Raw genomic sequence first — 16,837 nt, forward strand, 5'->3', positions numbered from 1 at the left:
AGCAAGATTACAGCTGAATTGGATCAATACACAACTGTTCAGCAAACAATTCTACTTTTTAGGTGCAGTTTTATTAGAGAGACATGGATTCAATGTGGAAGAGTCTCCAGTGTAGAAATTCCTGTCTGGCTGATACGGACATGTGGAAACAGCTCACGCAAGAAAGACTGCCCCTACTCCAGCAGGCAGGACCTTTTACTGCAATGATGGGGATTCAGAACTGCATCCAGCTGCAACCTAGGTTTGAAGAGGGCAATTGCTCCAGACTTCCTGACTGTTACTTGTGAATGTCATGGATCAACTGCAAGAGGGCAGGGGAGAGGCCATAGCCCTCTTAAAACCACCTCTGCAAATTAAAATATCAGTCACAATTATTTGGCCTGAGAATAAAGCACTGTTGCAAAGGATATCTCCATTCTTTTGTCCCAAGTGCAAAGACTTCACTCTCTTGCCAAAAACTAAGACTACATCAGCCTTCTTCAGCCCACCCTTCTGCTCTACAGCTACTTCTTCAGCTACATCCTCCCCTCCTCCTAAACTACATTAATGAAGGCAAGTAATGAAAGGAAGTATTTTACACCTCAGGTCTTCATGCCTCAGTGCAGATATGTTCCTTTCTGTCCAGTGGGTATTTAAGACAGGGAGATTTGAGAGACGAACAAAGGATCCCTCCTTCTTTCTGAGAAATCTGCTGTTGCTGGGGAAGAGGGAAGGAAGGGCTTGGCTACTTTTCATCATCTTTTTGGACACTGAAACCCAATGCTGTTCACATTTGGCACAGAAAATTTTGTTTGGTTTGGTTGTAATGGCCCAACCCAAACCAATCTGCAGTACAGATTTGAATCATGTTTAACAATCTCAGTTAAGGGGATTTTCTTGTCTTTATCTCTGAGCCCATCACCACAATTGTACCGGCTGGAAAACGTCCCCAGATGGCATGTTAAGCACAGTAGCCTCCCAGGAGAAATATATTAACAACACTCCAGATTTCTGCGAGATGAGGAGGGAAAAGAGGTCTAACCCTTGAAAACTGTGCTGTTTCAAAGACAACAAAGACAGCTGCCTCTGATGTGACCAAAGATGCTGAAACTTGCTTTGAACCATACACAAGAACTTCTCTCCATTTCATGGTAGGTTTCTACATCTTTACAACATCACAGGATTCTCCTTTACAAAAGAAGATAAAAAGAAAGCACAGAAATTCTCCTTCCAAACTCTGGGTAAGTAAACTTGAAGGAGACAGCACCAGCAGAAGTGGATTTATCTACTGACAACCCAGAAGTTCAAGTACTTCAATATCCCTGTGCCAATTCAGGCTGCATTTGGGATACAATCAAACAGCATTAGCATTTATGCTAAACAAAAATTGGTGAAGAACTGCTCCTGCACAGAGCAGTGGAGCTTTGCTCAAGCTGCACATGTACCATGTACTAGCTCTGTAAGGAAGTGGGTTCCTTCTGTGCACCTACAGTTTTCTAAAGGCAACCACCATTGTAGCATCCCAGCAATGTGCTCAATTAGTTAATAAAAACAGGCTCTGAAATAAGGCAGGAATATTATTATGTTACAAATTAGGATTTCATTGTCCATAGTGCCACCAATTCTAGCCTGGCCACAATGGTCATATGTCTTGGAAAGATCCCAGTTCAGAACAGCATTTTGCCTCTTTCACCATCAGTCATCTATTAGATTTGCTGCTCACATGTTGTTCCTGTACCTCACTGACCTAAGAAAGAAAGAAGGAGCAAGGCAACATCATACCTGGTAAAGTTATGCAATGTTTACCCTACATGTTATTCTTCCATTGTGAGTTGTATACAGCTTAAGGTTAAGGGAAATTGTTCTAAGCTGATAATTTATTACATTGTGCAGTAATCTATATATATAATGACAGAAAATTATGACTAAAACTTTCCAAGAGACTCCACATGTGGATGGGCTGGAAACCATTCAGCCTTACAGTCTACCTACAGGAATTGGAAAGAGGTATTTGAGAGCAAACCAACAATCACTTCTGGAAAAAAAAATTCTTCATTCTTTCAGCTTCCAGAGGGATTTACCACTCAACTATGTGAGACAGCTACACATGTGTTGAGCAGGCTCCTGGATGGATTATAACCAATTCACTCAGTTCCTGTTCATCCCCTTCCTCCCTTTGCTGTGATCGAGACCATCATCACTGCCTGTCAGTGCAGGACCTGACAGCCAAGAGGGGTATGACTCAGAAGGGCTGACAGAGTTAAGTGGCTTCCACTCCATACTGCAAATCAGCTGAGGATGAGGGGTGGAACAGGGGAAGGCACAGTGAAAAGAGATGAGACTGTGGCTGGATGTTGCTGCAGTGCAGGTTGGCACACAGGAGGCTGCTGCACTGACATCCAGCATGCACAGCACAATTGCAGTAAAATAAAATTTGACCCAGACAACTGTGCAGTTTTCTGATTTGAACACTCATACAACTATTTACTTCTGAATATTAATTGTCCTATCTCAAAAAAAAAAGCCCACAAAAAACCAACAAACAAAAAACCCAAGGTGATAAAGCTGAAGCAAGAACAAATCTAACTCTTCAATCAGATCATGCAGCAAAAAGCAGCGGGAAAAAGGACTCAGCACCTTCATTTTAACTTCGATCATACAGCTCCATCTTCTATCGTCACTCCCTATCTACAAATAAGGATGATTCATTCTGAAATGGGAAAGAATACAGGGGCACCCAAATCATGTGTTTGGCAAACGTACTGTGCACATGCACAGAGCTAGCCAAGGGCCTGTGTCTGTACTGGCTAGAGTAATTTCTGAGAGAAAGCCATAGAAACTCATTTTACCATATCTAGGAGAGAATACTCTATATTAAACCCATATCTGCCTTTAGCAAGAGCTGCTGTATGCAAGAGCTGAAAGGGGGAAAGAATAAAAGAATATGTAGGCTGAGATTGATCAGCCCAGCACACATACTATGTCTCAAATACCAGTGTTCCCAGTAAGGAACACTAATGTGAAAAATCCTGCAATCTATCAGAGTGCCTCCAAATTGATGGGCAGAGCTAAAGAGATGCTTAAGCTGATCAGAGCATAACAGCAGAGTGTTTAAAAGACATTGCATACTAAAGGCATCAAGAGCTATGTTCCTGCTCCTCAGAAGAAAAAGCACAGGCTGCTTCCCTGCTTCCTCAAGTAGGCAAGTGCCTCACCTGAAGATCAGGATATCAGGATCAACTGAGAGCCAAGAAAAGAAGAATAATGAGAAGTTTAAAAAAAAAAAAAAAAAAAAAAAAAAAATCAATCTGTCACACCAACCTACAAGGCTTAAAACACAACAGTAAACAAGAAAACAAGACACCAAAACCAAAACCAGATAAGCCAACTTAAGCTATCTTAGCAGCTGGTCTAGAATTTAAATGATAGACATTTCACACACCCTTTTTTTTTCCTTTTTTAATGTTAGTCATCCTCAGAGGATTTTCTTAGTTTTGTTTCTCTTCTTGTTTCTAGGAAACAGAGCCTCAGCTAGCTACTGAAAAAAACAAAAAAAAAAAAAGAAAAAAACAAAAAAGAAAAAAAAAAGAGAATAAACTGAGAGAAGAGCAGGGAAAATGCAAAGCAGGGGAATTGAAACAAAAGAAGGACAGAGCACTGGTCCTGCCACAAGAAGTAAAAAATCTGGGTACATTTCTGTCCCCCCTCACTCCCCTCACAAGATCAACTTTGTTACTCACTGCAGAACCCTAACAGAGATCCAACAGATCCAATTAAGCAACTCTAGGTTTGTTTCACTTGACAATATAAAAACAGGTGAATGAAGGCAGCAGATGCAAGACCTTTGCAGAGGATACAATTTTCTCTCTTATGTTGTCTTATCGCCCAAGACAATTGCATTACATGAAAGTGGTAGCCTGGAATATCTGCAGCACTCAGTGCCTTTAGCCCTTTACCACTGACATGAAGAAAAGGTCTCCTATAACACAAGCACCCCACAAAAAATATAGTAGGATCAGCACAGCTGCTGTCACACACTGCCAGAGAGGCAGCCTCATTAGAGTAAAAGCAGAGAAAGGATAATATGTGCAAAAGCCAGTGGGAAGAAAAGGAAAAAGTAATGTAACACACTTTGGCACCACAGTGGAGTTAGAATTTGATTGCATTGGGAATTGCTTCTTTCATCAGTTTAAGAAACTTCCCAGGAGATTCAAAAACTCCAGGAAAGAGAAAACTCAGAAAAACAATCACATCTTTTTTTAAAAATTATTTTAGGCAAACCAGATACCCAAATTAGGATTACGCTCAAAGAACGCCAAAGCTTCTCACGCACAAATCTTCATTCACATAGCTGCTTGTATACCTGATGTGGATGAAGTCAGGATGCCTGGGGCAACTGTTTTGATCTCAACCAAATCAATGCAGGTATGTTGAAAGTGTTCTTAGGAAAATACAGAGTTGTTACATAAATTCAGCTTTTAGGGGTAGGACAGACTGGGGTAGGGGGAGGAGCAAAGCATCCACATGTCATCATTGCAGAACCTCATTGCACAAGAAGTGGAATGAGGAAATCACTGGAGCACAGTTGGGGATGACCAAGTTGCATGGACAGTCATGAAACAACTGTGCATGAGCCACACCCAGTCTGCTACATGTAAGTAGTAAGTAGTTTGGTGTCCAGTAAATGGACAGTTCTGTCTGAACAACAGGACCCAGAGGGTCATAATCACTGTCATGGGGTCTGGTTGGAGTCCAGACACACACCAGTGGTGTCCCACAAGGTTCAGCACTGGCCCCAGTGTTGTTTAACTTGCTCATCAATGACTTGGATGGAAGGGCAGATGCCTCCTCAGCAAATTTGCTGATGACACAAAGAGGGGAGGAGCAGACAATACCCCAGAGAGTTGTGCAGCCCTTCAGGAGGACTTCAACAGGTTGGAGAGATGGGCAAAGAACTGTCTGAAACCCAACAAAGCCAAATGCAGCATCTTGCACCTGGGGAAGAACAATCCCAGACACCAGCACAGGCTGGGGGAGCACCTGCTGGAGAGCAGCTCTGCCAGGAGAGACCTGGGGGTCCTGGAGGAAAACAAGCTGTCCCTGAGCCAGCAGTGCCCTTGTGGCCAAGAAGGCCAATGGTATCCTGGGATGCAACGGGAAGAGCATTGCCAACAGCTGCAGGGAGGTGATCCTGCACCTCTACCCAGCCCTGGTGAGGCCACATCTGGAGTGCTGTGTCCAGTTCTGGGATCCTCAGTACAAGATGGACATGGAGCTCCTGGAGTGGGTCCAACGGAGGGCAACAAGAATGAATGGTCAACTGAAGCATCTCTTATGAGGAAAGGCTAAGGAAGCTGGGCCTTTTAAGCCTTGAAAAGAGACAACTGAGAGGTGAATTTGGCAACCTTGTCAATGTCTATCAGTATCTGAAGGGAGGGTGTCAGAGATGGAGCCAGGCTCTGCTCAGTGCTGCCAAGCAATAGGATACAAGGCAATGGGCAGAAATGGATGCACAGGAAGTTCCATCTGAATAGGAGGAAAAGCTTCTTTACTGTGCAGGTGACTGAGCACTGGAACAGATTGAACAGAGAGGTCGTGGAGTCTCCCTCACTGGAGATATTCAAGAACCATCTGGATGGAATCCTTTGCCATGTGTACTAGGATGACCCTGCTTGAGCAGGGAGCTTGCACTAAATGACCCACTGTGATCCCTTCCAGCCCTACCTATTTTGTGAGCCTGTGTAATTCAAACAGAAACAAAAATAAACCAAATGAAGCCAGTGTACCAGACAGGCCAAGATCCTTCCAAATCAAGAGACATTCACTGGAAATCAGAATGGGAAAAAAAAAAACTAACAAAATCCAAAGTGAACAAGATGAAACTTGCGTCAACTTAGTAAGGTCTGCATCAGTACCTCTCTCATGACTCCTTAACCAAAGGTCATTTTAGATTGTGAACTTGAGATTGTCTTGACTGCAGCAAATTACAACAGTATCACAAAACAGGCCAGCCACAGTAAAAAAGCAGCAAGTCAAATAAGCCATTAAACTTTTACAACACACATCTAGTATATTCCTGCCCAGGCCAAGAGATGCTACCACCAACAAGTAAGGACAGGAATTCCCCTGCAAAGCCCTAAGGAACCACACAACCTTTTAATTAGCCAAAAGAAAACCCAGGTGTACTCACACTTGATTAAATCAATTTCAGGCACACTCATCAAAGGACATTGCTATTAACAAAACTAACCTATCTTCAGCTATGGAAGAGCCCAAAATATCTGTTACTGCACTCATTTTCTTCTCTCTCTCTCTCTCCTTGCTGTCTTCAAGTGTGAATATATTCAGTGTCAGAAAAGATGCAGAGGAAGAGGCAACACACACTGGAATATATTTGCCTGGCTCCAAAGAATTCAAGCATAACAGATGCTATTGAACACTAACATGGACCTCAAATTTTCTGCAGATTAACAGACTGTCCATTGACAGAAAAAGAAGCAATAGGCAGAAATTAAAACAAATGAATTTCCATTTGAATACAAAGGAAAAATAAACTTTAAAAAAACCCTTTCTGTTTGTGTTATTTTGTTTGTATTACTGTAAGCGTAGTCAAAGACTGGAACATGGTGCCCGGAGAGATCGTGGCATCTCCATCTCTGGAGATACTCAAAAGCTGTCTGGCCATAGTCCTGGGCAACCTGCTAGAGGTGACCCTGCTTGTGCATAAGGATTGGACTAGATGATTTCAAGAGGCTCCTCCAACCACAACAATGTCATGATTCTGTGAAATAGGATATCACCTGGACAAGCAAAAATTTCTAGCCAGTTTCACTGACTCCATCTCTCATTTTAGCCACAAACAGAATCTTGAAATGTTGCTAGCACACTTCTTGAAAACATAATCTATAATTGATGTGGAAGGTCTTTTCTCCTAGTTTCAGCTTTTATGTCTTAAGAGTATGCCATGCAACATGATTTGGAGATAGTTCTCTTTTAGCTTGCTGACCAGCAGAATAAATAAGCTCAAAGGATAGCTAAATTCAGATTGATTCCTGCAACCCAGAAGACCTCTCCAGCCCTCACCTATGTCCCTAGAGGTAGCTCTTTTGCTTTCCATCAAAGTGTCCTTCTGGATATCTTTATTTGAACTTAGACTACAGTTGATAGATGTGTTTCTCTCCAAAGAACCCTCATATAAGCAGCTTCAGGCTGTAAGACTGAAATCTTCCCTCACATTTGGCTGAGGAACATGGTAAGTCATAAATTGCAGGGCATCTACAAGAAGGCTTTTGTCAATTCATTGAAAGCATCACTTGCTCCATTAGGTATTTATTGGACTGAGAATCACACAGAGTTATGCTTATATTCATCACACTACAGAACACAGTGAAAGGTCCACAAAATGTATTTAACTCCCAGCTTAGAGCAAGAGGAATGAGAGAAGTTCTATTAAAAGGGATCCCATTAAAACTTGATAATGCAATCCTTCTCCCTTGCCAATTACACTAACAGTGCTGTATCTCATCATTCTCTGGTGTTTAAAGAGCAGTAAAGAGGCTTCCTATAGAAGATGATAGTGGAAACACCCCGAATCTTTATGTTAACGCATCAGTCATGGTTTATTTTAGCTTTGAGGAATGTGGTTAGTGACTCACCCTGCTGGATAAGCAACGAGGCCAGTTCTGGGGTCGCAGGCTAATCCTCTGCCTCCCGACACAGTTATGCCCAACACCTTCTCCAAAGTCACCTAGAGCAAACGAGAAAGAAAGAAAGAAAGAAAGAAAGAAAGAAAGAAAGAAAGAAAGAAAGAAGTATCATGAAATGTGAGTGCAGTTCAAATAGACCCATAACACAGATGCTGATGGTCTGGTTCACACTGGTTCCTAGAAATCCACTGAGAAGCACCCACGTACAAAAGCAATCCCACTAAAGTTTCAACATAGGCATAGGAAAATGCTGCTGAGGTACAGAGAAGGAGTTATCAATACACTTATTACTTTCTCTATGCCAGAGCATTGCAAACACAGGACTGCAAGCAGCAGATAGTGCTGGTAAAAAGCTGGGATCCACATTCATTGACCACCAATTCCCATCCTCCCAGTAAGAGCAACATACTATCTCTGGATATTTCTAGAGATACCACTGTCTCTTTCCTGAAAACTGTTTCCAGTTTGACCGATTCCCTTTGTTGCCTCCATCCAGTAGTAAGTCGTTCATCCTGGTCCCAGCCTTGTATTCCTAGGAACTGAATAGTAAGTTTTTCCTACAGTGTTTGAATTGGAAATCACAACTAGTGGTAGAGGGCATTCCTTGCCAGGAATCTTAAGACAGAACACCAAAAACATTCATAAGCCTGCTGCATACAGTAATCTAAAATGTCCCCACACTCCCCTCAGGCAAAGATCTCAACTATTTTTAGGAAAAGAAATGAAATGCAACCAGGAAGAGCTACTTGGAAGATACAAAGACCTCTGTGGCAAGAAGCTGATAAAAGCTAAAAAACCCAAAACGGGAAGGGCGGGTGACAGACTGACACGACACAATGTTTTGGGGAGCACACCCTGGCACAGAAAGCATAAGAATTCAGCAATTAACCCCAAAGCAAAAGGTTGTAGTGGGATTACACCGCACAAAATCTGGTTTGTGGCATGAAAGAACCTCTAAGCACAAAGCAGTTCTCTGCCCTGGGGCTGTTTTGACTGACACAAAATTATTCTCTTTCTTTACATTTGCACAGCTTGATTTTTTTTTTACTATATATTTGATGCATACATTCCTCTTCAGCATTTTCATCCATGCCAAACTCAACGATTTTACTGGGTCACAGTCTTTGTTTTTAATTATCATCATCTAAGTCATATTTGCTTAAGGCCTTAGGGGCATGGACACAGCATAAAAAGTTATTATTGTAATAATTACTACTGTCTTTAATAGCTGCCCTGAAGATGAACATCTTGCATTTATACCAATGTGGTGCACAACAGGCAGGGCAGGGCAGGTTTCCCACGCCACCCTGACCACACACCTAACCAGACCAGAGGAGTTCAGCTTCAGGGTGAAGAAACAAGGTCTCACTGAACTCATGGCTCAGGTTATTAGGTAAGGGAACAGAAGTAACTCCACACAGAGAACCACCTTGCTTCAGCAGGTAAAGCAGGGCTGAGGTGCCACCACTTAACATGAGCCATCTGTACTTTCAGCTAGCTCAAATTTGGCCTGCCTTCAAACCAGTGACATGGAAAGTGGAAGATTTCATATCACACCTCTGGAAAACTTGGTCTTTTTATCTCCCTCTAATTAATAATATACCCCAGGTACTTTGAGATATTATGAGAAAATACCAAATCGTCCCCTTCCCTTGCAAATCGAGTATCTCTGAAAATAGGGCTTTTACAAAACTCCACTGCATTTTTGTTAAGTAAGAACATGCAATTAAAAATGCAGTTACAAATCCACCAATAAAGAAAGGAACTAGTTTTTTTTCAGCTAAATATTGGAACAAAAATGTGGGGGCTGGGGAAAGGAGTGAGAGGAAGGCCAGGAGGATATCTACACTTTCAGACTTGTTAACAATACTCCAAAACACATTTCTTTTTAAAGCAGCCTCAAAAACACAGAGAAAGAACTCAATGCTTCTGACCACTGCGATTCCAGCTCCTATCAGCAGTTCCCAAACTAGGAGAGGTTTAAATTCCTAGAGAAAATGCATTCTTGACAGCAAAGGAGGAAGTGGAAGAGACATGTGCCATTGAAGTAGTTGCATCTAGATAAGGCACCAATTACTTGATGCTGTCAGCAAACATCAATTTAGCAATGCGGTGATTACACTTCTCAGTGCAGACTTCAGCTCAGTCTGGCTGTAATTACCACTATCCTAAAAGGCACTGCTTGACCTTGGCTATGCAGATATTCAGCAACCTACTTTCACCAACAGGTATGCTTTGCTCTGCAAAGACATTTATCAAGCCTCTCAGTGTGCAGTCTTACATCACAGCTGAGCTGATCTTACAGCAGCCTGTCTTGGAGGGGGCAGTTCCTTTCTCCATCATCCTACTCAGCCCAATGACACCCCTGCCATTTCCCTCACTCCAGACAGTCCTAGCATGGCAATTACCTGTCTAGCAGGCCAAACTAGCAGAAAACCATGTTCTACTTTTTATTTTTGTTTTTTGTTTTCTGTTCGCCAGCCTGGGAAAAGCCATGGAAAGCTCAAAGTCAGGAAAAAGAAAAGCTATACCCTTTCACTGGCAACTAGATCAACCCAGCTGCACATCCAAAGCCCAGTCTGATCCCTCCAAGTCTTTAAGAGGAAGGGAAACCAAACAGGAGCACTACCTGATTTGTCTTGACACTCTCACCTCACCAGCACCAAAATGTCACCCTTACTCCAGCTTCCTCTCTCACTCTAGAGTCAGTGGAGGTCCCCCGCAGCTCTGCCAATAGACTTTTGGCGGCAGTGCTAGGATGCGAAAAGTCTACCTTTCTCCTGCAGTCAGCACACAGCTTGACATAAAAGGAGAAGCTCAGTCCTCCAGTCTAATTATTTTGCTGCCAGTGAGTATCGTCTGGCCTCCAATAAATCACGTTTCTTTTAGAAAAAGGCAACTATCAAGGCCACACCTCTGGTACTGACAGACCTAGTGCCACAGAAACAGATACCTGTGTCTAGAGACTCATAACTAACTCTCTGAAAAAGGTTTCCCCTCTTTTGCTCCTAGTCTTCACTTCAAAAACTTTCTAGTGTAAAGAACCTGAAAGGCAACTCCCACAAAGCCTATCCAATGGCAGCACCTCCACATGATAATACTCTAGTATTAAAACCAACTTGCATCAAAAAGAAGTGTATATAAATTTTAAATGTGATCTTATGAGACTTGTGAGCTCCACTTCCACCAACCTACCCCCAATACACCACAGCTTTATCTCCATGACCAACTTCCAGACTAGGTGACATAAGGGCAAGAGATAGTCACTTGTCACAAAACTTGACAGAATGAAAAACATTTCAGAGAGAAAAAACGTCAGGTAACAACGCAGTATGAACTGGATTCTTCTCAACTTGCCAGTTAAAAAACCAAATTCTTAATATGATTAATTAGGGTAAAAATACATCAACTTTAACTTCCTAATCTGAAATAAAGATTTGTCAGCAAAGGGCAGATTTGTCGATACAGGTCTGCCATTATCCCACTTTTGAAGTTACCACTCAAAATAAGGCAGGAACCACTTTCTCCTGTGGTAAGGGCAGTTTCCCAGTCCTATACAGCCATAAACACTGCTGCTCATACAAGTTTCCCAAGTGGTACTTCAGCACATCCCAGTCAGAAATACATTCTCTCACACACCTTCCCAAGTCTGATCTGAGCTAACCACAGGACCTGGAGAGTTCCCCCACAGATCTGAGACACTGTTCATTATCAATGGCTGCTGTGTTTGCCCAATTTACATCCTACAGTTGTCAGACATGTTACTGCTTGCTCAGGCCTTCACAGGCAACTAATGGGTCACCTTGACACCCTCACTCTAAACCTGGAAACAATTGCAACATCAAACCTGTCATTTGTACCTAAATTAGAGGCAGGAGAGGAGGCTTACTAGCTCCATTTGTTACTTCATCTTGAGGCTTCTATTAATAGCATTTGGCACTTTCAGTCAAGGCTCTCTATGCTACTTGCGAGAGTTATTGAATCAATTCACACACAAAACACTTCTGCAGCTCATTTTGCACTGCCACTATGCTGTCTGGAACCATCCCATCTCCATTCCCTTAAGGTCAACTTTTATTCAAATTTAGAGGCTCAATACACACTCTTAGGCACCAAAACCTGTGCAGGTAACGCCTGTCTTGCAAAATCTGATATTCAGCCATTTTACAGGCTTAAATCTAAATTTGGTTACTTGGAACTGCACAAACATGTAAGGAAATTTTAATGCCTAAGAAGATCACTTACCCTGTTCCTTCCACATCAAATCCCAACACCATCAGATAGGTAGGACCTAACCAGCAGAGTCCTGAATTGAAGGACTCAGGGTACCAACAGGTATTCACCACAGCTGAGCCTTTTCAGAAAGAGGGGTCTCACTTCAGCCCAATCCCACCTGGAAGTCAAAGGGCTGACTTACATATCTGACAGTAGCCCTTGCTTCCATCAGGCACAGTCCCACACAGCACATGGGGAAAGCCCATGCTTGGGGGAAAATGCCGTGCCATCTCTGCCTTCCTACCGAGGTGAAGATAATCCTTTCAGAAAGACTGATCTAAACAGCCCCTGTCAGCTTCGTTTGGCTTTCAAGAAAACATGATGTCTGACCAGCTGCTCCCAGGTCTCAGAGTAAGTTTCATATTTGCATGAGCTCTCTCTTGTTTTGAGGAAGTTAGCACAAACAATCACTTCCATATGCTATAAGGACAACACAGAAATCCTTGAAGGATCAGCCCAACTTCACCCCCCTGCAAACACTTTCCTCTTGCCCATATTTGCATTCCTTTGGGAGCATCTACACTTGCGAAGCCACACAGGAGTACAGGAGACAAACACTGTGGCCTGCACATCCAGCCAGCACACTGTTAGAAAGCAGTAGTAAACACACCCAGCACAGCAATAATTTCCACCAGAACGCGTGCCAAAAGGGACAACCTAGTCACACCAACAGCCCTGCCTGACCTGTGTCACAGGCACTCTGCCTACAGCTGCTCTGTTTTACTGCTGAACCACTGCTGCTGGATAGGAGCTCCTGTATCTGTGCCTGTTTGAACACCAGCAGATTTCTGTGGTTTACCTTCATCTTAAAGAGAGGAAAATAAATTTTCAAGAGAAAGCCATCTTTAACACCAGCCATCCCTCAAAGAGTTTCAGCTGTAGTCTGAATGATGCTGCTACTCACTCCATCATCCTACTCAGGCCAGCAAAAGACTAAGTAGGAGTCCAGTAGTATTTCAGCCCCTCATCCCCACACTCATATGCTAGAGAAATTAGAGTTTTCTGACTTGATTACCTCACCTCCTGCCTTCTTATGTCATCTTCATTCTCTTTTGGGCCCAAAATCTCATCGTTCACTACAAGCACAATTTATTTAAGCATGGAAATAAAGAAGGAAAGCATATGAGAGGATATGTGCTAATCTCCAGTGTTCAGAATAAAAACCAAGGGGAGAAAAGTGGTGTTAATGGATAGGGTTGCCCACATGCCCCAGTACCTACAGCATTAGGCAGGAGGCTACAGCCTGAGAAAATCATGTCCAGCAAGCAGATATGTCTGTTCCAGACTTCATGAGATTGGCTGCCTTGGATCAGAGACCAATATCTAGCCCTAGTTTCTTTTTCCATTTGCAACCAAAACCAAAAAAGGAAAGTCAGGAAGAATGGTATCATAAAGAAATGTATGGATAAAGTTTAAGAGCAGGGAAAGCAAATTTGATTATTTCTCATTTCCTGTCAATCTTCCAACCTCAAAATAGATATTGTCCCTTTTTAACTTTTATCAGTAGAATTCTCTACGATGAGCTTATCCACTCTGTCTAAAAAAGCTTAGCATACACCACATCTTTTGGCAAGGAACTCCACCAGTCCGGTATATTGCAAAAAGAGCCATCTTTCATTATTCGTTTTAAACCTCATTTCAAATAGTTTCATTTGATGTACTCCAATCCTTGTACGGGAAGAGACAGTGAGCAACCAGTTCCCAATCACCACCTTTAGGTGGTTCATGATTTCACAAGGATCTGTACTATCACCCCAAGTCATCTGTGTTCCAAGTACAAGAGTCTTCACTTTGTCACTTCATGGCTCTCCTGAAAGCCATTTCATATCCTTTATCAGTTCTTCTGTGAAGCCCCTTCCAGGTCCACTATATTCTTCCTGAGATGAAGGGGAAACACCAAGACCACATGCAGCTTTTCAGGCATGGCCACAGCAAGTGTTTACAGAGCAGGCTAATATAGTCTGTTTTGTTTTCCATTTTTTTCCCATTACTAACGTACCCTCAAGCTGTCTTTCTGACATCTAATATAATTTAACAGAGAGCAACAAGGAGGTCACCCTGCTCAGCAAAGTCACAGATAAGAAATCCTGCTGCTTTGCATTTTTAAACTTATCCCCCATCCTGTCCTGTCTGCTCCCCTATGGAATGGGAAATCCTATCCTTGAATTAATAGTTTGATTTCAACTTGCCCCTTTCTCTCTAAGCCGTTGTGAGCACTTATGATTAAGAGCATCCTCAGAGGGAGTTCATGCAGCGCAACTCTTCCAATCCACTCCAGAATGGCTACTTTAATAAATGTCCACAAGCAGACAAGTTGTATTTTAAAAGCCTTCCCATGGGCCTGTGTATAACTCAGTTAACATTTGAATGCATTTAATTAAGGAGCAGCATCGAGTCAGCATGAAAAGACAACATCCATCAGAGTTCATCTACCATCCACTGCACAGTGTGCCTGCCCTCATCCCTCTCTCCTGCCCGAAAGTAGGCATATCAATAATGCATGTGCAAAGGCATGCACTCCTGAAAAAGCAGAAGACACATAAATCCCTGAGATACATGACCCGTGAGGGTTACCTTCGAAAAGCCCTCCCTAGAAGTCAATTAATCAGTTGTAATTAAGGAACCATCTTTCATGCAAAGTGGCTACATAATCATCTGTTCTTTTGTCTAAGAAAAAAAAAAAAAAGGCTTTTACTGGCCGACTTGAGACCCCAGTACTCTTCGGTCCAATACAATGACACAGGGAGCTCCAGCATCAGGCCTGAGTTTCACAACAGCACTGTGGTTTGCACGTCTGTCTCTCTATATTCTGCTCCCAGAGTTTTCAGCACCTCTGCACGCACTCCAACATGTTTTCCATGCTGCTACACAGCAAAGTTGTATCAATGCACTCTGGCATCCAATACGTGAAAATGCTGAAAATGTAGCTGTACATTGTCAGCGTCAGCATTTAAGAAATAGTTGTCTATCTTACATAAGTGAAATTTGATCCAGAGCGCCAAATCTCACAGCTGGCCCTGTTTGTACGTCTCTGCTGCTGCCCCCGAGCCCCACCACAAAAAAGCACGTCCAACCTCCAGGGACCAGTGCACACGTTGTAGGCTCTAATCCATCGTCTGAACGCACTGTCTGATCTCCTGTTACTGCTGCAGAAAAACAAAGGCTTGAAGTTTTACATTTAGTTCTGCTGAGCTTCGTTTGGCACATTAAACACAGAGCACTAATTACAGTATACTGCTCTACTTAAGGGGCTGTCAGCATTTCCACTGCAAAGCCTTCATTTCAGGGCTTTATAACACAGCTGTGAAATATTCATTTTGCACTTCAGCTTAACATGCAATGGTCTGGCTTTGGACCAGGTTCCTCTGCCTGATTTTTTTTTTTGAGAGTTGGGGTTTTTATTGTTGGTCTGGCAGGGGGAGGGCTGAAGATGGGTGGATGGAATTAACAACAGGAGATGTTTGACTTACAAAAGCACACAAAAACCAAAACCACTCAGCTCCATAGTTGATTTCTGTTCCTCACCTACCCAATGTGTTACCTTGCTTTTGTATATGCATATGGAATACGCACTTTTAAATTTCTTTTTTATATATGTATTTTTATACATATATATACATATATTTTCTCCAGCCTGAGTCTTTCTTCCAGCGCTAGCCAAGGGTAATAACTTGACAAGCCTGGAGTCTGAAAATATTCCAACTCCAAAAGGCAACAGTAGCAAGCCAAGCTCCAACACACAACCCATTCAAAAGTCCCTGTCTGACAGAAGAGTCTCCATTTGTCTGGCTGCAAGCCTCCCAAGCCTTGCTCACGGCCACCATCGCACACTCACACCAATTGCTTAATTGACCCCAGGACCTACTTCAAGACCATCAAATTGGTTTCATGCAACCCACTACACAGATTCGTTGCAACATTTTAAGGTGTTTCCAGCCAGTGCCAAGTTTAAAGCAGTATTCATGGGGAAAAAGGATTCAGAGCTATGAAAAAGTCCTCACATTTTAACCAATTAAAAAAAAATTAAGTGGGAGAGGAAAAAAACCACAAAGCAAAACAAAACAGAAAAACACCTGACCTGAACATCATAGTCTGACACAAGCAGTTACCAACTTTATGCAGTTTGATTTCAAGATAATAATTTTAAGAACATCAGGGAACAACCTCCCACACCATAAGTTATGAATGGCACTCCTTGGTACAAGAGTGGCAAGGGTAGAAACTGACTTGCTGAAAGGCTTTGAATCACTGAGTTATGGAAGCATTACATTACATTTGTAAACCTGCACAAAAGCAGAGGTGGGATGCGGGGTATTCCAACAGAAATGCTGAGCCTCAGTTCTAATGGCTCTGTCAGGTGCCACTAGAGTGGTTGCACAGGGGTGTGCACACATTTATTAAAAATGATCCAGCCAGTTGGATAAACAGGGAACAAATGAGGGACGAAGGTGGGAGAAAGGGAACATAAGCAACCCAGGGTCCCCACAGGCTCTCTTTCCACAGAGTGTGTGCATTTGTCCATCTCTCCACAGAGCCTCTCTTGCCTGCTCTCCCCTCCTGGCCTCCCCACAGTGCTGGCCACTTTCAGTCCAATTCCAGCTGTCAGGGCTGCATTCCTGACCCATCAGCCCCAGCTGTCAGGGGCTACGTGCTGAATCTGCACTCTGCCTTCTTCTTCATGCACCTGAAGAAAGAGAGTCTGAGGCAGGCCATAAATACCATTGCAGAGCCCTGGGGAGTGGGTGGGAGGCTATTTAAAAGCACCTCTACCAGAAACTATAGTGAAGGAACTTAGAACTGGCAGCAGCACACACCTGCAAGTGTCCCTGTGGCCTGTAAAAGGGGACATATAGAGGATTAATTTCCTATCAGATTCT

General features: G+C 42.8%; 1 protein-coding gene across 5 annotated transcripts in view; it reads right to left on the reverse strand.

The window, feature by feature from the left end:
- The window catches only part of MAPKBP1 (mitogen-activated protein kinase binding protein 1), a 100,785-nt gene that overhangs the window by 64,959 nt on the left and 18,989 nt on the right, over window positions 1-16,837 (reverse strand). For all 5 annotated transcript variants that reach the window (XM_085062345.1, XM_085062344.1, XM_085062349.1 and 2 more), the window contains one exon: window positions 7,635-7,726. In XM_085062345.1, the coding sequence (XP_084918471.1) occupies window positions 7,635-7,726 (92 nt within the window). The remainder of the gene's footprint in view (window positions 1-7,634; window positions 7,727-16,837) is intronic.

The sequence above is a fragment of the Lichenostomus cassidix genome, chromosome 5, assembly GCF_008360975.1.
Source record: "Lichenostomus cassidix isolate B80296 chromosome 5, HeHo_3.0, whole genome shotgun sequence".
Taxonomy (NCBI): Eukaryota; Metazoa; Chordata; class Aves; order Passeriformes; family Meliphagidae; genus Lichenostomus; species Lichenostomus cassidix.